Genomic DNA, 22763 nt, shown 5'->3' with positions numbered 1-22763 from the left:
AAAAATGGATGAGCAAATTCATAGCAAATGTAACCTACACCACGTTTGGGATGTGAAACTAGACAAAGACGCATGAACTTTGTGAGAGCTTTGAGCATCTCGTGAGCTAACTGGACCCCAACTCAATCAGCAAATTAACTGATGAAGTAATATTTGAGAGGAAAATACTTTTCGGTCCACTAATTTTGGGTTTTGGTTTATTATTATTTTTTTTAAAGTTAGTTTCGATGTACTAACTTTTAATTGTTTTTCATTTAGTCTTGCTTTTTTTTCTCAGTCTTGGTCACATAAGATATTTGACCAAATTAGTCAAAATAAAAAATTAGTGTATCAAAACCAATTTTTAAAATTTAATGGATAAAATATCGAAATTGAACAAGTTATTTTAAATACATTAGCATATGTGATCCCTTCTGTGCATGCCAATCTGCTTAATACTTACTAATAATTGCTGCAAGTTTGCAGTTTACTTGTTTCTTCATGAATGACATTAAGACCCTTATTCTTTGCTAATATAAAAAGATAACACTGGGCAACACCCACAAAATATATATTTAGAGGAATTTTAGCAGCTCTTACAAAACCTTTCTCTTGCAAATTAATCAATACTTTGATTCAGTTTTATACAGCTGATTTTATGTTTCATAATGTCTTTCTTTTGGGCACTGATTTTTCTTAGTTTTGCTTTTATTGTCAACTGCTCAGAATCCAAGAATCAGAAGAAGCTTCCATCTGCTGTTCTTGTTGGAACTGTGTACTGTGATACATGCTTCCACCAGGATTTCCCCAAAGCCAGCCGCGCTATTGAAGGTCTCATTTCATCTATAACTCCTTCATTAAAACAAATTTTTCGATTTCCGGCTGGATATCGAAGGTGGGCTTGATTAAATTTTTTGCATGTTGTGTTTTTAGGTGCAACTGTTGCGGTAGAATGCAAGAACACGAGATCAAGTCCGAGTTTTCGGCGAGAAGTGAAAACGGATAATCATGGAGAATTCAAAGTTAATCTCCCTTTCTCTGTGAGCAAACATGTCAAGGAAATCAAGGGGTGTTCTGTGAAACTTATCAGCAGCAATGAACCCTACTGTGCTGTGGCTGCAACCGCAACTTCTACGTTGTTGAACCTTAAATCAAAAAAAGAAGGAGTGCACATTTTCTCCGCGGGGTTTTTCACATTCAAGCCTTTGAATCAGCCACAGATTTGCGATCAGAAACCAATAATCTGGAATTTCAAGAAACAACGTGTTGATGATGACAAATCTTCGATGGTTTTAAACGCTAATGATCCCGCATTTTTGCAACCAGTTCAAGATCTGCCGTATAATCCACCTGTTTTAGGCCATCTCCCACCGCTTCCTCTGCTTCCACGGCTGCCACCGCTGCCGCAGCTTCCCCAACTGCCGCCACTCCCCGGGATTCCGTATTTACCACCTGTACCTGCTAAAGAAACCGCAATAAAGTCCCTTCAATTATCCGATGAAGAGATAAATCAGCCTGCAACTTCCAATATTCCATTTGTACCAAATCCGTTCAACCCACCTATAATTCCTCCGAACCCTCTTCAGCCGCCGCCGGCTTTACTTCCTCCCGTTGTTCCTTCTCCGCCTGCTTCGATTTTTCCGCCAGTTTTTCTTCTCCTCCAGCAACTATTTCTCCTCCAGGTTTACCTGCGCCGCCTTCACCCACCGGTTTTTAAGCTGCCGCCGATACCTGGTTTTACTCCATCAGCTCCGCCACCACCGCCCCTTTCCAATCTCTTTCCCCTCCCGTTTCCCTTCCAGCCACGCCTGGGTTTCCCGGTAGTGCCGTCCTGCTGATGTTTCAAGTTCCCTTGATTTGCAGTTTATAGAGTGACCATATGTATAATAAATGCCACTTTAAAATCTTTACGGTGAAAGTTTGAAATAAATTCCCATGATCGTTCATCTTTTGAGGTTTTATTATGTCCAGAATATATATTAAACAACTCAACAAATTGTTATTCCACAGTATTTTTTCTAAAAAATTATGTTAGGATAGATACAAATATTAAATGAGAAAAAAAAAAGATTGTAAGGAGATATTACATTTAATAATATATAATTATATTCACCTAAGATGTGATCTTTCGAATCAATTCATATCCACAAATCAAATAATTGCAACATCAATTTTATTTGATAGCACATAAGAACATATTAATTTAACTTAACTTCTTGAAAATTCTAGAAATATTTAGCATATCTACTTGGGTCTTGGTGTTGACGTCGTCTTTTGGTTGGTCTTACTGAAATCTAATGCGTTGCAGTTGCCTCTTCTATGAACTCGCGACATAGATGGCCTATTAATCTTTTATTCAACCATTTTGGCATGATCTGCTTAAACTGCAAGTTAATCAATCTACCAAAAATAGTAACAGATATTTCTTTGAAGTTTTTTCTCAGTTTGTACCAATCCATTTTCAAATTATTCGTATTACTTTCCAGCTAATGAAACTGCTATGCATATTGATGACTTATAGTTAGATATGTCATCTCTTGTAAAATACTGAATCATATTCTTTTGCTGGCCGCAAAAATGGATAACGAGTACTAGATATAATAGCCACTTGTGGAAGGAGAAATCCATATATCCCGAACTTAAAAAGAAGGAAGGCCTATGCCCTTGACACCAGAAGAAACTGCTCTGATACTAACTGCACTTGGTATTGATCGTAACATTCAATATATATTGCTGCTGGAGAAAATTTATGGTGGAGAAGGTAGATTAAGAAGTATGGTCAAGGCATTTCCTACATGCTTAGTAGTGAATAATTAATGCTTGATCTCGAAACGCCTGATTTCATGTATTTAGACTTTAGAACATTATTTTCTGACCACTAATCAAGTTTTGTGCCAATAGATCAAAAAGGAGACATTGCTGGAACCGCCGGACTTAATGTTTTTCCAGAACCATTCATCTCAAACGGCAGCTTTGGATTATCTAATATCGTTGGAGAGTGACATAATATTCATTCCGACGTATGACGGAAATATGGCTAAAGTTGTTGAAGGATATCCCAGGTACATTTATATTCTTGTGGGCTATATGTCATGAATTCTGCATGTCTTCTATGTTTTAGCTGATTTTATTAGGTTGGACGGCATTGGCAACAACTGTCAAAATTTTGTGCTTTGATTGTGGTAAGATTTAAGACATTTGAACCATACTATTACAATCAATTATGGATTATAGGATTAGCGGTAAATATTCGATCCTATTTTTTATCATCTTTTCGTAGATATGTTTGTTCAAGATCTTTGCAATCCTTTCAGGTTTCTTGGTTTTAGAAGACTATTCTACTGTACCGACGAGTTTTGGTTGATTTGGTCGATCAATACAACAATGGAATATAGAGCTGGGACGAGTTCTCATCTCACATGAAACTATCCCATGAAAACCGAGTGGGACGGGGCGGCCAAAGAAGCGTATCATCATTTCAGAGAAACCAAAAAAAGAAGACTACTACTTCTATGCCAATCCACCTGAATGTCTTATGGCCAATTAGAAAGGTTCCATTGATGATACACAGCTTGTGTTTGTTATTCTGCAGATATTATTGATTCTTTTACATTTTTTGTTCATCAGCTTGTATATACAGAGATTGTACCCTGTGACTTACTGGGATGCGTAAAATTTTTTGGCAAGCAAGTGAAATAAAATCTTATATTTCCATCCTTGTCTAGCAACGTTTAATTGAAATATCTATATATCATTGCTGTAAAATTTTTGATGATCGCTATTTCGGATTTTAGTTATGAACCTGTATTCAACGACCACAGATGGCTACTTTTTCGATCTTGTCAACTTTTAATGTGCAAAGTGTTTTAGGTAATTTTTTTTCAAATTTGCTCGAAGTTGAATCAAATTTGATAATTTCGTGTATGAAAAAAATGTTACTTAATTCTATTATTTTGCATGAAACAAGAAATGGTGATAGTATCCCGATGTAACTGATAATGAAAGAATAGCTCTTCTAGAGACTAAAATGTGCCATTGCCCCCACACTTTTGAACAACATTCCCATCGTTGCAGATGTTTCTATACAACAGTTCACAGGAAAAGAGAGCCCTACACTTCAAAACTGAAGCCGTAAATCAAGACCTTGTATGGTGATTATCGACAGTTGTGATCCTACTTTACATTCGTCGTGACTAAATATATTGTTTCTCGAAAAACATGAGATAATACGAACACAAACCAAACCATTCTCAATCTGTTTGACTTTCATTGATGCTGGCCATTTTTTTTAATTCCAGTTGCTGACACTCTATCCTACTCACAGTTCTCGAGAAATCTTCTCCGGCAAATGACATTGTATCTTCTTTAACAAGGCGCCTTTGCTTTACTTTTAGAATAGCCTGTGACACTTCTGAGATTGAGGGGCGTCTTCTAGGCGTTTTATGCAGGCACCTGTGAGCGATTTTCGCAAGATTCCTTACCTCTTCTGTGTTACACGAGTCTGCAATTTTGGCGTCGATTATGTCGTCTACACCATCTGAGCTCATCGAAGCCTTTGAAAGGAATTGGAAATGCAAAGTTAGAATAAAAAAGTTGAAGTATCGAGAAGAAAGAAAGTCCATCCGTACCATGATATTGAGAGAACAGATGAAATATGTCTTACAAGATTGACGTATTCCATCAAGTTCTGGTGTGGATGGATGGCAGTGATGAGCTCGAAAAGGATAACACCAAAGCTATATACGTCACTTTTTGATGTGAACTTGTTCGTGGATATATACATGGGATCAATATACCCATATGTACCTTTAAGGCCTGTATTATGGCCATCGTATGTTTCTTCTTTTGAAAGTCCAAAATCAGCAACCTATTAATCAAGGAAGCCAAGATACGGAATATCAATAGTTTGTTATAGAAAAAGCTATCTTTAGCAACTTGTGATTCACCTTAGCTCTCATGGAGGAATCCAGCAGTATGTTAGCTGATTTCAAATCCCGATGTATCACAGGAGGCACTGCCTGTTACACAACAAGAAATCCGAAACCGTTTTAATGGAAAGTTCTCTAAACTGTAAAAAAAAAGGCAACTAAGTATGATACCGTTCAGCATACCCCATCATGAAGATACTCAATGCCATGTGAAATGTCTTGTGCTACTTGTAGTCGATCATCCCAACTTAACAGTTTGTCTTCACCTAAATTGTGAGGATAAAATAAATAAATTGCCACCATCCAGAGTAAGACAAGGAAAGAAACCAGAGATGAGGAGACAGAAAATTTTCTCGATATCTCGATGAACATATGCAGTTTGGTGCAATCTATTTAAAAAGTTCTTAGTTTACGTGCATATGGAAATGAGTACATGGACAGTAGTGTCCGAAGGACAAGCTTAGAATCAATTGTAGATTATGCGTGTGAATGACCTAGATCAGAAACATGTTGCTCAACTCGTTGCATAATATAAGATTACTTGTACAAAGGATTTGATTTAAATAGTGAAAATTGGTCAGTGATAGAACAGACCCAACATATAATGAGGCCAATAATAGACCTGCTTACAATAATTTTTAACTTCGTGATTACCACCTCCTTTTCTCTCTCTTATAACCAAAATAAAGTGTGAAGAATCAAAAACCATTTGAGTGTCTATAATATAGAAAAGAAGATAATACACGACCCACGTCCATTTATCTAGACATGAACATAAATCTTTATATTATTCATATAGCCCCAGACAATACCATATCACATTCAATAAGACTCTTTACAGCGATTGGATGGAAAGTTGGAAACCGTCATATGTTTCAAGTTTTAGCAGAAACTTCTTCACTAACTCTTTGGCATATTCGTGTATAATAAGCCAGAAACTAGTTTTATTCTTCCACTAGGTTATTATAAACACGGAGTGAGAGTGGCAAAGGCAATGCTACAAGATGATTATGGATTTATGAGTGTTAGTATTCAGCAGACCAGATCATATACATTACTAACTTACTATATATTAGGTTTTCCAAGCTTCCGTTGCTCATGTACTCATAAACTAGCATGCGTTCGCCTTTGTCAACACAATATCCAACCAAATTTACCAAATTTCTGTGATGCAGCCTAGCTAGCAAAGAGACCTGAGAAAAGAATGGTAGATACCATAAGATCAAGAACTGAAGTGAACATAAACAGAAAGTGAATGGGATGCAGCTTATCTGAGATCATCACCAGGTGAAAGCTTTAAGCAAGGATAAAAAAAGCCAACACGGTAAATTCATTAAATTTTAACGTTACAATTTGTTCTAAAATGTACTAATTCCATGGGAAAGTGGATGATCTCTTTATTTTAGGGTCAATGAAATTTTTTGTTGGATAATATCAAGTGATGAAATTGAAAATATTAATGCATATGGTCAAAAGTGAGGGTAGTTGATCAGAGGGGTGATGTGAACTTCACTATATAGTTCGATCTCCAATTGAACAGTTAAGGACCTCGCCTTTACCTCTGTGTGAAATTCTTTATCCCCTTGTTTGGAATTTGAAGAGAGAACTTTTACAGCTACCACTTCACCTGCAGGCATTATGGCTTTATACACTGGGCCAAATGAACCCTGGCCAAGAATAGTTGTGAAATTTTGTGTTCCCTTCTGAATGTCTCTGAACATGAAAAGGGACATAAATCATGGTTCAATTGTACGCTACATATGGTCATATACAGGAAGTCCCAAAAATCAGGATATAATTAAGCTTGGTAAAAACAACCTACTATGAGTGCGCAAATCCCTACCTCCCTCTCTTGCATCAAACTCCTCCCCTTTCACCCTTCCCAGCATATAATTCATGGGATGAAGACAACAAATAAAAAATTTTGGTTGCCGACTTCGTAATTTAAGGAAATGTATATTAAAACAACTTATCGATATAACAAGCCTTGCTAGAACCAAAACATGTTTTTCCATACCATGTGAGAATGTTATTAAGATAATATCTCCCCTGAGCTATCTGCGACGCCCCTCCACTTCTAATATCTCCAAATTAAATAGCATATCAAAATTACACATGGCCATGTGTATTCTAATATGTAGTGGGATTAGCAAGGAAACACTTGATCATCCAAAATTCACCAATTTGAACAATTGCAATTATACGTCAGTCAAGAAAAAGAACCTCCACAAACGTTTTTATTCAAAGGAAATGTGAATGAGTACAAAAACTAATTCAACTGGACAACATACTTGTAATGGTATCTTGGAATACCAGATGCTGAAGCAAACCGATCTTTGGTATGATTATTCCACCAGAAATGTTGAGGTTTTTGGGCAAGGAACTCTGACCCCGGGACAGTAACAGAATTTGAAATAGAAGCACTTGAATCAATGCTTGTACCTAAGCCATTGGTTCGTATAGGAAGGACAGCAACAGATCGTTCATTTGAGCAGCGCCGAAGATGAGCACGTTTCTTGTACCAACAAATGCCAAAGAATACAAGTGATGCTATGAGTATGCCCACAGTCAAGCCAACAGAGATGCCAATAATAACCAAATCCGTTTTATGAACCATTTTATGGTCCTTCACTCGTATCACAAATCGGGAGTATTTTGCAGGAAAAGTATCATGGTTACTGTAATTATGCATTAAAAAAAGTGCAACTCGATTAAATACTGAACAGTTAAAGAAAAATAAGAACTCAATTTGAGAGTAGCAGAAGATAGCACACATATTCCTATTGCAACAACATAATATTTTCTCCAGAACTTGATTTTGCATGGTTTGCCACAATAAAGTTTGATCACCCTGCAAAATGTCACCTAAATTCAACGAGAATAACTCGCCAACGAAGAAATGGTTTTTGATTCCATGCACAAGCAAATTTGCAATAGTTAAATCCACGGAGCAAGTAGTTCAACATCACCCATCATTAATTCATGAATAAATGTGAAAAAGAAACTAACAAAACATATCTCATCTCCCTGCATTCTGCACCGCCCTATCCCATTCTTGCTTTGTTTTTTAAAAAAGAAGAATTGAGAAATTGAACATGAATACTTTGATTTTATTTCATACATCGATATATATCGGCTACTTGCAAGTAGCACTTGTGCAGAACTTTATGTCCGCCTCTAAATAATGAAAGTTGCGCAATTATATAAACCATGAAAAATATAAAATAAATGCATTGCCAACAATAATAAGCACGAATTAAAACAAATGTAGGTTCCCAAAACATTCCATCAGAAGTATTCACTAATTTGTTCAGTCAACACATAAAGATTGTATCAATTCAAATATAAACAAACATTTACTTTCCAATACAAAACATAACCCTACGAAATAAGGTCAAAGACTTCTTATCGTGGATAGCCTACAAATCTTGCTCGTCATGGCATCTCGTCTTTTTTTATGAAACATAATCGATAAATCGGAATTCCAGTAAAAGATGACCATCAATCTATACATATTGGGAATTTGGGCAGCTAAATAATACCATACCATGAAATACATAATATCTCAATACATTAAAATAAATAAATTTTCAAAAAAAGAAGGAATAAGCCTGATGAATCCGAGATAATCGGATCAACATGATACTACGATAAAAACAACTGAAAAGAAACACGATGGAACTGTAATTTAACTCTCAGGTTTTACGTTTTGACAAAACGTAAACATCAGAAAAATCAAAATTTGAAGGCAACGTCGACGCAATGATCAAGTGGGTTTCCCAAAACCTTCATAAAAAACGACAGTACAGTTAGATACAAACAGCAACGAAAACAGGGATTGCAAAAAACAAGCAAGAACGAATCGGTCCCAGTAATATACCCAAATATCGGATGCATTTTCAACTCGAGGAAGCAAAAAAACCTGAACACAAACAAAGAGAAGAAATTACCCATGGCAGAAGAAATCCCATCAATTTTTTTCAGCTGCAATTGACTTGTTCAGCTGACGAACAACAAATCATATTATATAAATCATGGAGTAATTTGATGTGGCACAGGGCGTAAAAATCTTTCTTTGGGGAGCGAAACAACATCGATTGAAAAGGCAAACGGGATTTCAGGGCGAGATTTATAGGGTGGTCACTGGAAATTGGCAGTAGAAGCCAATTTTGCCGATTTGTTGGGTTTAGGGAGTGGACTTGGGCATATCCGCCTTTGTACTGCGTTGTGGTTTGTTCGCGAGTCAAATTTTTCACGCGGCCAGAATTTAAAAAAGACTCTAATTTTGTGTGAATTTAATTTAAAATCAAACAAAATAACAACTTTCGTAGGTAGTTTTATAACTGATTTCTTTTTTTTTTTTAATTTTCAAAATATCAATATTTTGCGTGTGATCGAGTGTTGTCGTTTTACCAGAAGACAACAGTTATATTTGGACATAATTGTACAATTCTGATATTTTAAATCATACTACAACTCGAATACTTTGTTTCGATTTTTCTATAAAACAGAGACAATTATCGCACACAACAATCAATCTCTCATGATTGAAAATCGAACTTTTGTCATTAGTTCTAGTATCAATTGTAATATCGAGCGTTTGTTGTTTTGTAACATTGCAATTTTAATATTTTAAATCATACAACAGCTCAAGCACTACGTTTCGATTGTTCTACCAAATAGAGATAATTATTCTAACATGACATCATGTATATATGTTTTTTTATTAAATTAATATATACAAACATTTTATAAATTTTTAATATATACAAACATTTTATATTGTATATTACTAATTTCAATTATTTCTCGGTATATATGTATAATATATCCAATCAATATTCCACAACTTTAGTTCCCCAAAAAAAAAAAACATATGATTTAATTGTGATCTAATGGATAAAACCAAATTGATAAATACCGTTTTATTTCAAAAATATATGGTATAGTCATTTCGATACACAAATTATTGATAGATGATTATGTCAAGTTAATGCAAATATAAAAATTGAAATTGTCAGGGATCAACTCTAACTATATAAAAATGTGATTTTCGCGTTATTTAAATTATCGTACAATTTAAAATATTTGAATAATAATGCATCAACAATCATGCATAGCCTTGTTTCAATACGTGCACACATAGGTAACAATCGGTAGTTAAAATTGTCCAAAAAAAGTTTCCCATGTCCATTTCTCGTAAAATAATCATTATTTTGTTTTAAATGAATAAATTCAAAATAAATATTTTTTTTTATTTTTGACAAAAACACGTAATACGATCTATGACAAATTGACAACAATTAGCTTGAGACTTTGATAGTCTTGCGCATTATGATTATAGTTACAAGAAAATGATAACATTTAATAAAAAATCGATAGAAACTTTTCAAACTTATAACAAAATTATTTAACCATTAAGTCGATAGAAATTAAATTAAAATTACTAATTCTGAAATAAGTCTCTTAGCATAAAAAAGTAATATTTTTTCATGGATGATTCAAATAAAAGATACGTTTGACAAAATACGACCCGTGTAATCGTTTCGTACAAGTTTTTTCTATTTTATAAAGTTTCGGATAAAAGAAAAATATTGAAATGATTGAATGTTTGGTTCACTGAGTCGACAACGAAACTTCAAATCATAGCAATCATGTCATTTTCTAAGTCCACCACCTTTATGAAATTGCTTGGAAGATTTATGGCCCAAAAGAAGATTTATGGCCCAAAAAGACAAAATAAATAAGACTTTCGGATTCATATCTCACCATGCGAACTTTATCTTTAGCTAGTTGCAATAGCATTTATGTCTCAACAAATATTAATTAATTTAATTAATTGTAACTAATCTTTATCTTAAAAATATAATAATTAATTCTCCCTCTTTAAAATAGCTCTAACTTCCCATGTTTTTTATAAGAAAATAAATCATAAAATTATAAAAGTGAAAACAAATTCTTAATTGGAAAAATTGATATGACATAACTAATTTTAAATTCAGTTTAGACCATCTTTCACATGTCAAGAGTCGTCGTCATTTAAAAAAATATACTATAAATAAAACACAAAATAATTCCCACTAAATTAAATCTTTAAAATAGAATAATAATTTTTATTGATAAATTTTGCACAATAACGGTTTTCCAAGTTTTTACTTTTATTTTTAAGCTTAAAAAGTTTTTTTAAACGGTTAATATTTGTAGTATTAAATTCAGTCTACGAAGTTTTTGGCCTCAATAAATGGCAATAAATATGTATGTAACGGCACGAATGTTCGAATTTATACTTCACAAATCATTTCTGGGATTTATATATTCGGAGGTTCGATATTTTAAAAACCACACTTCAAAACTTTATTTCAAAGTTAAATTAAACTAGAAAGTCGAGTCTAAGTTATTATATATACAGTTTTGTTATGCTATTTTTCGACGGTGTCTATTTTTATGTTCATCAATAAGTGAAATTCATCTATTGAATACAACGAAACATATCAAAATTTTATATCTAATATATGAATAATATATCGTCAAAAAATATGAAAATTAGCACGATAGATGAACAAGATAACAATAATTGGGAACTCGAACATGTGACTGTGAGTTGTTGCCTTTTGGGGTGTCTTACCTCTCATGCAGCACGAGATTCCTGCCGTGCAAAGACGCGCCACCTGTGAGAATGCGTTTAGTTTTAAGAAATATGGACGATTTTCTAATTTTCCACTCATACACACACATAAATGTATGTATATATGTCCCATAGACACCACCCATAGACAACAAACAAATCTGTGTCTGAACCGTTCTGTGTCCCCAATCCAAGAATAATCTTACTCGCACGCGTCATCATCTGTTCCTTTCCATTCTTTGACTTCCACTCTCACCGCGTCTCCATCATTTCTCACTCTCACTGAGTGAGTGAGTGAGTGAGCGAGGAGTGAGTGAGTGGGTGAGTGAAATGAGGTGGGTTTCACCCGCCAAAGGCGGCGGCGAGAAGGGAGTGTTTTTCAAGTCCAAGCTGAAGTGGGTCGGGCTTATTGGCCTTGTCCTTTCTGCTGTCTCACTCTTCGCACATTTTCTTCTCGCGAGATACACTTACGGGTTTGCTGCTTCCGAGTACCAGTCTTCTATCACCATCTTTTCTTGGCGGCCCATCTTCGAGAATGCAGATCTTCCCAGCGATGTAATGTGATAAAGATCCATTATTTTTTGTAATTTCCTGCGTTTTCTGTAGTGATTTGTTTTGCACAGTTTAAATCTTGGACTTTAGCTTTGTGTAACGATACGTAGGTCTTGAGTTTGCTGGAACTGTGTGATTGAATTATGCTTTTCTTGTAGAGAGAAAAGTTTTTGTTTTATTGAATTGGGAAAATTCGAGGAACTTTTTAGGGAAATGGGTGGGTTTTGTGAATAATATTTTTCTAATGTGGTGTTTAGTGGGGCCAATCTGCTGGGATAATTGCTAATTAGTATGCTTTTGAGTCACTCATAAGTTTAGTTTAGATCCCCAATGCTAATAATTTACACTTTCTGTGTTTCTGAAGTATAATGTTTCTGTTTTGTGGGTTTTCGTATCTTCCTATGTATTATTAAGGATTCTTTTTTTTTTTTTTTTTTCTGTTTCGTGGTTTTATGGAACATCACATTTTCTCTATTGTGCAGACTGCATTTTATAGAAGACTTTGGGGTCCAGTCAGGCCTCTTGATTCAATACATCCTTATGCTAATCCAAGAGGACACTATGTAGGTTAGATTTATTTCTGTTACAGTTGATTTAGCATTTGAAATTCAAATCTTACTTGACGAGTTGACGTAGATTAAATAGAAATCATGAAATCTTTACGTTTTCGTACCCATCATCATGTTTATTACTTAACGGGATCCGATATCTTGCAGCTCCTGTCACTAGCAATGGATTTATATTTGTGAGGATACAAGGTGGTTTTCACGAAATCAGAAACTCCGTGAGTGTTACTCGGCCGTTTGTGCACTGCCCTCATCTATCTGGCATCATTTTTTTGTTATTATTTTTTTTATAAAGAAGAATTCTTTGCAATATTTTACTTTTCTGCAGATTTGTGATGTTGTTGTTGTTGCTCGGCTTCTGAATGCCACTCTAGTTATTCCTGAGATTCAATCCACTACTAGTAGCAAGGGAATCAGGTTGGTTTCCTTTCCAATTTTCATTACATGTTTCTGCTGCACAAAAGTTTGGTTAACTCGATGCTCATTAATGTTATGCAGCACGCAGTTTAAGAGTTTCGCTTACCTCTATAACGAGGATCAGTTTGTGGTGGCTCTAGCAGAGGACGTCAAAGTCGTCAAAACACTACCAAAGGAACTTAAAGGCGCAAGAAGAAAGAAAAAGATCCCATCTTTCAAACTCTCCAAGTCAGCATCTCCATATTTCTATCTCCAAAAAGTTCTTCCAGTGTTGAATATGCACTCAGTTGTCGAGCTCGTTGTACCGGATGGTGGGTGTTTGCAGGTAAACACTAGAACATGTAATATTTTGTTGTGCACAGCTATCCTTTTTAATTGTGACGGCGGCATATCATGCGTGGACCAATATTTCTTTGTGATATAATCTTGTATGACTTAGATGGTGCTTCCTCCACATTTAGAAGAATATCAAAGGCTGAGATGTAGGGTTGCGTATCATGCTCTAAGGTTCAGAGAGGAGGTCCAGGAACTTGCCACAAAGATTCTGTACCGGTTGCGAGCTTCTGGGCGTCCGTTTATAGCCTATGATCCGGGGATGACGAGGGATGCTCTAGCATATCATGGCTGTGCTGAGCTCTTTCAGGTTGTCTTTGTAGTTAAACCTTTCCTGCCATTGTTAGCTTCTGTATTATTTTTTTCAATTCACTAAGGTTTTCAAACATTTAATCTTTGTTTTGCCTACCTTTTCTATTTAGGATGTGCATACTGAACTTATCCAACATAAGCGAGCCTGGATGCTAAAGCGGGGAATTGTCAGAGGGAACCTTACAGTAGATTCAGCTGCGCAGTTTCGTAATGGTCTATGTCCACTTATGCCTGAGGAGGTATACTTCATTCATATAATCAGTTATTTTTGTCAGAATTTTTGTGGACCATTTTTTGAAACTGATTTTGATTAACAAATTTTTTTTTTACAGGTTGGTATTCTTCTTAGAGCTTATGGATACTCGTGGGATACAGTAATCTATGTTTCTGGTGGCGAGGTCTTTGGTGGACAGAAGAAACTGATTCCCTTTCACGCAATGTTTGAAAATGTTGTTGACAGGACTTCCTTGAGCGTGCCATGGGAGTTAAATAAAATGTATGGCCAGGAAGCTAATCTTGTGGACAAAACTCCCAAGTCTTCATCACCCCCAGTGAAAGTCGAACGGAAATCTGACTGGAAAATTTCTGGGCCCCGGCCACGTCCACTCCCACCACCACCGGCTCGACCGAAATATCCTTACAACATTGAAGGTTGGTGGGGTTGGGTATCTGAGAGCGATAATGAGCCGGAGATTACGGTTATGGAGTTGAGAACGAATGCACATAAATTGTTATGGGAGGCGATAGACTACAATATCTGTCTAGAAGCAGATGTGTTTGTTGCAGGATTTGATCGTGATGGTAAAGGAAACCCAAATTTTGCTAGCTTGGTTATGGGGCACAGGCTATATCAGTTTGCTGCCTCCAAAACTTTACGGTTTGACAGGTGATATTTCGTGACACCAGACAAAATTTTTGAAATTATGTGTTATTTATTTTTTTATTTTTTCAAATTGGAAGTTCCAAACCCCAAAATCTATTCGGTTGTCTGAGTCACCCCACTCTGCCGAATGATTGGATTCACCCCAGATGCCGGACAGGCGGAGATTTTCAACTTGTCTTCTTATATTTTTCTTGTGATGGTGTAGGAAAGGAACCACGAAGCTTTTAGATGAGATCCGGGACCATTTCTACCAAGCCAACCACACCTGGATAACATCAGTACGAAGACATATGAGGAGAAATTTAATCGATGGGCTCATTGAGGAATCCACTAGATCAAAAACCTTATCTTTTTTGTCCTTTCCCATTCCTGAGTGCTCGTGCTTGAGAAACAACCCAGCTGAAGTGTCTTCCCATGCTTCAAGCCCTTCAGCTCGTTCGCAGCTACATGATGCTCTTGGAGCTATGCACCATTGTCCATCCTGGATGGATGGAGATGCAGCTTCTCGGTCGATGGACAAGGAAGATGATGAATATCTGGAAAAAGATGACTCTGATTCTCCCGCTACTGGGCCTCTTTTCCGGCAGAGTGGCGGTGGTGAAAGTCCTGACGGAGGAGCAGAAGTAAGCAGCAAAGAAGATACACAGATTGAGGATCAAGAGGAACTAGAAGGCGGAGAAAGGTGACAAGATTGTTCTTTTTGTTTAAACATGATGCTTTGTGGTGATTCTGGCAGGCATGGATTTGTTCTTGGTTGAACCACCAGCTTGTATCGGGTTGGTGCCAATTCAGAATGATCGGTCAAGCATGCTCGGGTATGGTTCGATGAATCCATAAGATGGGATCTTTTGACGATCCTTGCCATCAATTTTGACGTAATCTAGGTCGTGTGTGTTAGGCTCTTAAGGCGATGGAATGACTCTAGTTTAGGTTATTGTTGTACTTAGTAATCAGAACAATGGAGACTGCCTGTATTATTGAGGTTAAGGTGGTTACACAAAATTATTGAAAAATCCAAAGAAATTGAAATGGCAAGATTAAATATAATACACAACAAAAACAGAAATAGGTCAAATCTTGCCATCTCAATTATATATATATATAAACACACATATATATGTATATATATAGTCGAAGTTGCAGACAATCACAATTTGGATTGATTTTAAAATCTACCAAATCGTAAAATTGGTTTGGTTCAAATTTTAGATTAAAAAAAACAAATCAAATTGATCTGACTCATAAAAAATCATGTAATAAATTTGTTGATTCAGTTTGATTTTTCTTGGATGGATATAAATATATTTTATTTGATTTTTAATTTCTATCATATTATTGTTGAGTTTTGTAATAATCGAATTACGTTTGAGAATTTATTTATTATAGATTTTATGCAAAATATATTTGACTCTGATTGTTAGTTAGTCAGTTATATATTGGTTTAATTAGTCTAAGTTAGTTTAGCAAGTTTGACAGCTGTACTCAACCAACCCACTTGTATATGTTCAACATTGAGCATTCTGGAATGAAGAACAGAGCAGATATTTCTCTCCCCATTTCTCGTGCACCATAGCTCTGTTCGTGATATGGTATCAGAGCAAAAATTGCTTGTCGCTGCTGTTGATATTCTTGATTTGGTGGGGAATCTCGTCGATTCTTCTTGCTCTTGCAATTAAGGGTTGATTAGTGCTCATGGCATCTTCAGTTTTGAGTTCGCATTCCAGATCTGTAATCGATGATCCGCTCAATCCATATTTTTTACATCATTCTGATAATCCAGGCGTTTCACTTGTATCTCAGCCGCTCACCGGAGAAAACTATGCCTCTTGGAGTCGAACGATGCGTATAGCGCTTTCGATGAAGAACAAACTAGGATTCATCGACGGTTCCATTACTCAACCAGATGATTCGGAGCCTCATCTGCTCGCTGCCTGGTTTCGCAACAACAATGTTGTGATATCGTGGATCCTCAACTCAGTCTCGAAGGAAATTTCAGCTAGCATTTTATTTTCCGACATCGCAGCTGAAATCTGGCAAGATTTACGTGAAAGATTTCAACAGAGCAATGGCCCTCGTATCTTTGAGTTGCGGCGTGCTCTCTTCAATCATACCCAAGATCAAAATTCTGTGGCTGTATATTTCACAAAGTTAAAGACTCTTTGGGATGAATTATCTAATTTCCGTCCAGCTTGTACCTGCGGCAAATGTAGCTGTGGCGGTGTTAAGTCTCTGGAATTGTTTCATCATCAAGAGCACATCATGGTGTTTCTACTTGGATTGAATGATTCTTTTTCTCAAATCAGAGGACAACTGCTGTTAATGGATCCTTTGCCCCCAATTAACAAAATCTTTGCCTTGGTATCTCAAGAAGAACGCCAACGTACAATTAGCTTGAATCCTAATGTCGCAACACCTATGGCATTTGCTGTGAAATCCCAGCCCCCCAAGTCAAGTTCCTCTGGGCAAGACCAGCATACTAAATTCAAATACAAAAGGAGAGATCGTCCATATTGCACTAAATGCGAGATTCATGGGCATACGGTAGATACATGTTACTACCCTCCTGGATTTAAACCTCGGCCAAGGATGCGAAGTGACTCGCATCCTCCCTTTTCACACTCCTCTCTGGCTAATGTGAATCTTGTGGCGAATCAATCTGAAATTGGGAATACATCCACAGGCCAATTCTTTCAAACACTTAGCCCCGACCAATATCAACAATTGATGCAAATGTTTCAGTCCCATCTCACAGCTGCTCTCAACAATAATGTGGCATCGAGTGTACATTCCTCATCTCAAACTGCAGGTATTTGTCTTTCGGTTTTGATGCCCCCAATCTTGCTTCAGGACAATTTTGGATCGTTGATTCAGGTGCTTCGAGTCATATATGTTGCACGGCTGAGGCATTTCAATCCATGACTAAGATACATAATGCGTCTGTGACATTGCCTAATCGAACCACAATTTCAGTTGATTCCATTGGTGATGTTCTGCTCACTTCAAATATTACACTTCGTAGGGTTTTATATGTTCCTCAATTTCAATTCAACTTACTCTCTGAAAGTACACTCACCACGGAGTCAAACCTGGTTGTGCAGTTTTATCATGATCATTTTGTGATTCAGGAAGCCAACTCCAAGAGGATGATTGGCAAGGGTGATCGCATTGGGGATTTGTACATCTTGGATCTTCAGCAACTTGGTTCAAACTCTATATCATTTGTCAATAAAGTCTCTGTACAGCTGTGGCACCAACGATTTGGTCATCCATCATCCACAGTGTTGGATTCGTTACACAACAAGCTAGAGTACGATACACAAAAGAAAGGCCCATCCTTCTTATGTCAAATATGTCCACTTGCAAAACAGAAAAGGTTACCTTTTATATCTAATAATCACATGTCTTCACACCCATTTGATTTGATCCACTGTGATACTTGGGGCCCTCTCAGTGAACCATCATACTCTGGTCATAGGTATTTTCTGACTTTGGTCGATGATTGTACTAGATTTACTTGGGTTTACTTGTTACAATCAAAATATGATGTTGCTCATGTAATTCCTCAATTCTTTGCTATGATTGAAACTCAATTTCAATGCAATATTAAGTGTTTTCGTTCGGATACTGCCAAAGAATTATCATTCTCTGATTTCTTCCATCAACGAAGAGTCTTACACCAATACTCGTGTGTTGAACGACCGCAACAAATTCTGTGGTCGAACGAAAACATCAACATTTACTCAACGTGGCTCGAGCCTTATATTTCCAATCTCGCATCTCTCTTTCCTTCTGGACGGAATGCATTCTCATTGCATGTTATCTAATTAATCGGACTCCATCACCTATGCTCCACAGGAAGTCACCCTTTGAGATTTTGTATCATACTGTGGTCGACTATTCGCGCCTCAAAGTCTTTGGCTGCTTGGCGTTTGCCTCGACACTTCCTGTAGCTCGGTCAAAATTTCAGCCTCGAGCACGTTTGTGTGTTTTGCTTGGATACCCACCTGGTATTAAAGGCTACAAATTATATGATCTTGATAGCAAACAGATTTTTGTATCTCGGGATGTGATCTTTCATGAAGAAATCTTTCCATTTCATAATCACACTCCTCTAGTTCCATCGGTTGACCCATTCCCTGATCTTGTGTTTCCCCTAGTCCAACTTGAAGCTCACCTTGACAGTCCTCATAAGGATCATGCTTCAGCACCTCTATTACCCTTACCTCAGCCTCGTCGTTCCACTCGTATTCAGAAACAACCATCCTACCTCCAAGAGTACCACTGCAATCTTTTGCACGGTTTTGACCCTTCGGTGCATGCTACTCCATATCCCCTATCTCAATACATTTCATATGACCAATTAAACCCTGCTTACAAAGCTTTTGTACTTCATGTATCTTCTGCTCTGGAACCGCAAACCTATCACCAAGCCATCAAATTCCCCGAGTGGCAGCAGGCCATGAACAATGAATTAGCAGCTTTGGAGCGTAATAATACATGGTAGATAGTTCCTCTTCCAGTTGGTAAACACTCGATTGGTTGCAAGTGGGTTTATAAACTCAAACTTCATGCGGATGGCTCGATTGAAAGACATAAAGTCAGGCTTGTTGCCAAAGGATTTAATCAACAGGAGGGTGTTGATTTCTTAGACACGTTCTCACCTATCGCAAAATTGATCACGATTAAAGTTCTTCTTGCTTTGGCAGCATGTAAAAGTTGGCATTTGGTTCAGATGGATGTTAGTAACGCATTCTTAAATGGTGATTTGTTTGAAGAAGTATATATGGACTTGCCAAAGGGATATCACCTTCAGGGGGAGCATGCTGCTAACAGGAATCATATGGTGTGAAAACTTCACAAGTCTATATACGGCCTCCGTCAAGTTTCCAGACAATGGAACTCCAAGTTTTCCCAAGTTGTACTCAAGTTTGGCCTTGTCCAATCCAAATCTGATTATTCTCTCTTCACCAAGGGATCTGGTTCATCATTCGTGGCTCTATTAGTATATGTGGATGACATTGTTATCATTGGGCCCTCTCTTGTGCTCATTGAATCATTAAAACAGTTCTTACATAGCCAGTTCAAACTTCGGGATATGGGCGACCTCAAGTATTTCCTGGGGATTGAAATTGCACGATCCTCCACGGGCATTGTGTTATCTCAACGCCAATATGCTTTGCAACTTCTTGCTGACACATGATTTTTGGCCAGTAAGCCTGCTGTGACACCCATGGATCCTACAGCTCGTCTTAATTCAACTGATGGTGAACTTCTCGACGATGTTACACAATACAGGCATCTTGTCGGTCGCTTACTGTGCCTCACACTTTCCAGGCCTGATCTTTCGTTCGATGTCCACAAACTAAGCCAGTTTGTGTCTCAACCTCGCACACCACATCTACAATCTGTCCACCACCTCCTTCGGTACATCAAAGGGAATCCAGGACAGGGTCTTTTCTTCTCAGCTTCATCTCTTCTACAGCTGAAAGCATTCTGTGATGCTGATTGGGCAGCTTGTGAAGGCTCTCGGAAATCGGTTACTGGTTTCTGTATCTTTCTTGGCCATTCTCTTGTATCATGGAAAGCCAAGAAACAGACAACCGTATCTCGCTCATCGGCAGAGGCGGAGTATCGGGCACTTGCTGCAACAGCCAGTGAGATAGTTTGGATGACCCAATTACTATCTGATTTTTCAACTCCTCTAACTGATGCTGCAACCATTTACTGTGACAATCAAGCTGCAGTGCATATAGCATCGAATCCAACTTTCCATGAACGCACAAAACACATTGAAATCGACTGCCATTTTGTCCGAGATAAAGTACATGAAGGAAGAATCAAGCTGATGCCTATACGTTCACAACATCAACTGGCGGATATCTTTACCAAACCTTTACCTATTGCTCGTTTAGCTCCTCTACTGTCCAAGATGGCTATAAAAGATCTTTATAAGCCACCTTGAGGGGGATTTTTACCCACATGTCCATATTTGACTCTGATTGTTAGTTAGTAAGTTATATATTGGTTTAGTTAGTCTAAGTTAGTTTAGCAAGTTTGACAGTTGTAATCAACCAACCCACTTGTATATGTTCAACATTGAGCATTCTGGAATGAAGAACAGAGCAGATATTTCTCTCCCCATTTCTCGTGCACCATAGCTCTGTTCGTGATAAAAGAAACATAACTATTTTAAGGACCGTGTATCGTATTATCGTAAATCCTGTGTGATTATCGATAATTTATGAAATTGTCATGTGATTATGTATTTGATGTATATCGTGACAATGAAAATGAGAAAATAAGTATCGAATATGAATTGACGTTGTAAGAGCTCGAGTGGAGAAGCCGGACGCCAATATAGTACAAAAATCAATATTTGTACAGAACGTGTGGCACCCGGACGGTAGAAAATGACCGCCCGAGCGCCAGGATATATGAAATATGTGTTCGGGCAGAACGTTCCGCGTCCGAGCGGTAACTTTTGGCCGCCCGAGCGTGACACAAATTCAACTCGGGGGCAGAACGTCTCGCGCTCGGGCGCGAGAATTCTACCGCCCGAGCGCCCAAGCGGTGGAGATAAGAATACTTCTCTTTCTTCTTTTCTTCTTCACTTTCATTCAGCAACTTCGAGAGACACGAGAGATTTTGAATTTCTTTCGTCTGAATCGACTTCGAAACGCTGAAATTTATTTAAATAAACATCATATTTGTTCAGCTATGCTTCATTGTGACTGAATTGAATTATATATTCGGAATCGTCGCGTCGAGGGCTTCTGACTGAGGTAAATTTCTTCTGGTTCCAGCAGCTCTAAATATCAAAGTGCTGGAATATCATGTATTTGAAGTTGAAATTCCTATATGTAGTAGAATAACCGACAATAAACTCATATTCGAAGTCGGAATTGAATTATGATATGATTTGGATTTGATATGAATTTTTGAAGTTTCAAAAGACATTTGAAACTCATATTAATGACTTTGGATTATGTTATTGATTAGAATGAGTATGTTATTGATGTAAATAAAGTATTATACCGATATCTTCAGGCTACATCAACTGGAAACGAAGAATTGAGGTATGTTGCGACCGGGTAACATACGACAGGTATGTGTATTATATGATATATGTTGGATTGGTTTGATTGATTGGAATGAGAATACATATCTATATGCCTTATTTGTTGAGTTTATGTGACATACATGACATTGTGATTTGAATATCGATGTATAAAATAAATGTTTTGTTAACACACATCGCTTGATGCATACATCGATACATGACATGCACATTGAGCTATGATCCTTGGATACCCTGATATGATTTGATTGGATTCTGGGATTTGTGAACACAATGCTATGTTTGGTATTACATGACCAATAAAGCATAGACAGTTGTGGCCCCGACGATTGATATGAGATTTGGGATTTGATGGTGTTTCGTCGACGCTATCATACGAGTATCCCTTATTGAGGCCGGTGTGCCAGCTCGAGCATTGATTTGATAGCGATTCGTTTGATTCTGACATGTGCTCAGTGGATGGGCATTTGACCTGATACCTCCACGACATACATGCATTGCATACCATATATCATTGTTTAGATACTTGTGGTATATATAATGGTTGTTCCATACGGAGCTTTGCTCACCCCCAAAGGGGGCTGTTGTTGTCTTTGTGTGTGGACAATGACAGGTACTCCAGGATATCAGGAGACCGGAGAGGGTACTTCTGGAAGGAGTCACAGTTTGAGTTGATGTTTATATTTTGTTCCCAGTATATATGTATATGTAATTATATACCGGAGCATGTCCCGAGGAGATGAGTTGTTTGTATATGATTGGTTTTGATTACGTGTGGGCATGTTTATGATGTGATATTAAATACTATTTTTAGTATTCAAAGTATAGAGAAAATATTTTGGGCTCATTGTAAAGAAAATTTAGATTCGTTTTACGCTGTAATTAATTAACCATAATCAAATTTTGTTGTAATAATGATTATGAGCTAAGGGTCCCACAACTATAATCCTAGATGTCTATGTTTTTATAAGCTGCAAAATTTTGTAATTTTCATAAGTATTTTATTGTATGATTTTTTACTTATAATCGTATTAGTCCACAATCAAATAAAACATTAACTCAATTTTTTTTGAAGGTAAAACTCGTAAAT

The 22763-nt window shown here is 37.0% G+C and overlaps 2 protein-coding genes and 1 pseudogene across 2 annotated transcripts; 2 read left to right on the top strand and 1 right to left on the bottom strand.

The window, feature by feature from the left end:
* Positions 1-546: 546 nt before the first annotated feature.
* LOC142550329 (uncharacterized) lies at positions 547-3689 on the top strand (annotated as a pseudogene).
* Positions 3690-3980: 291 nt separating this feature from the next.
* Positions 3981-9157, bottom strand: LOC142549935 (calcium/calmodulin-regulated receptor-like kinase 2). The gene is made up of 8 exons (XM_075659181.1): positions 8858-9157; positions 7199-7585; positions 6467-6620; positions 5974-6100; positions 5091-5173; positions 4926-4997; positions 4643-4846; positions 3981-4532 (listed from the first exon to the last, which is right to left on the bottom strand). The coding sequence occupies exons 2-8, from the start codon at positions 7522-7524 to the stop codon at positions 4230-4232; spliced, it is 1269 nt and encodes a 422-aa protein (XP_075515296.1). The 5' UTR covers positions 7525-7585; positions 8858-9157; the 3' UTR covers positions 3981-4229.
* A 2411-nt stretch (positions 9158-11568) lies between these two features.
* Positions 11569-15651, top strand: LOC142549934 (O-fucosyltransferase 27-like). Its single transcript, XM_075659180.1, has 9 exons — positions 11569-12087; positions 12567-12651; positions 12801-12868; positions 12979-13067; positions 13149-13392; positions 13507-13710; positions 13823-13951; positions 14045-14598; positions 14801-15651. The coding sequence occupies exons 1-9, from the start codon at positions 11863-11865 to the stop codon at positions 15279-15281; spliced, it is 2079 nt and encodes a 692-aa protein (XP_075515295.1). The 5' UTR covers positions 11569-11862; the 3' UTR covers positions 15282-15651.
* The last annotated feature ends 7112 nt before the right edge of the window (positions 15652-22763 follow it).

This window comes from Primulina tabacum, chromosome 6, assembly GCF_025594145.1.
Source record: "Primulina tabacum isolate GXHZ01 chromosome 6, ASM2559414v2, whole genome shotgun sequence".
Lineage (NCBI taxonomy): Eukaryota > Viridiplantae > Streptophyta > Magnoliopsida > Lamiales > Gesneriaceae > Primulina > Primulina tabacum.
Note: the sequence above shows the minus strand (reverse complement) of the source record. Positions and strands in the feature narration are given on the sequence as shown.

Excerpts from the sequence above, each read along its gene's own strand:
- LOC142549935 (XM_075659181.1), bottom strand. The coding sequence starts at position 7,524 with ATGGTTCATAAAACGGATTTGGTTATTATTGGCATCTCTGTTGGCTTG. Across the intron at positions 4,998-5,090 it reads TTGAGTATCTTCATGATGGG|GCAGTGCCTCCTGTGATACA; the intron begins GTATGCTGAACG and ends GTTGTGTAACAG. Across the intron at positions 4,533-4,642 it reads TGATGGAATACGTCAATCTT|GCTTCGATGAGCTCAGATGG; the intron begins GTAAGACATATT and ends TTCCTTTCAAAG.
- LOC142549934 (XM_075659180.1), top strand. The coding sequence starts at position 11,863 with ATGAGGTGGGTTTCACCCGCCAAAGGCGGCGGCGAGAAGGGAGTGTTT. Across the intron at positions 12,652-12,800 it reads TCCAAGAGGACACTATGTAG|CTCCTGTCACTAGCAATGGA; the intron begins GTTAGATTTATT and ends GATATCTTGCAG. Across the intron at positions 13,068-13,148 it reads ACTAGTAGCAAGGGAATCAG|CACGCAGTTTAAGAGTTTCG; the intron begins GTTGGTTTCCTT and ends AATGTTATGCAG.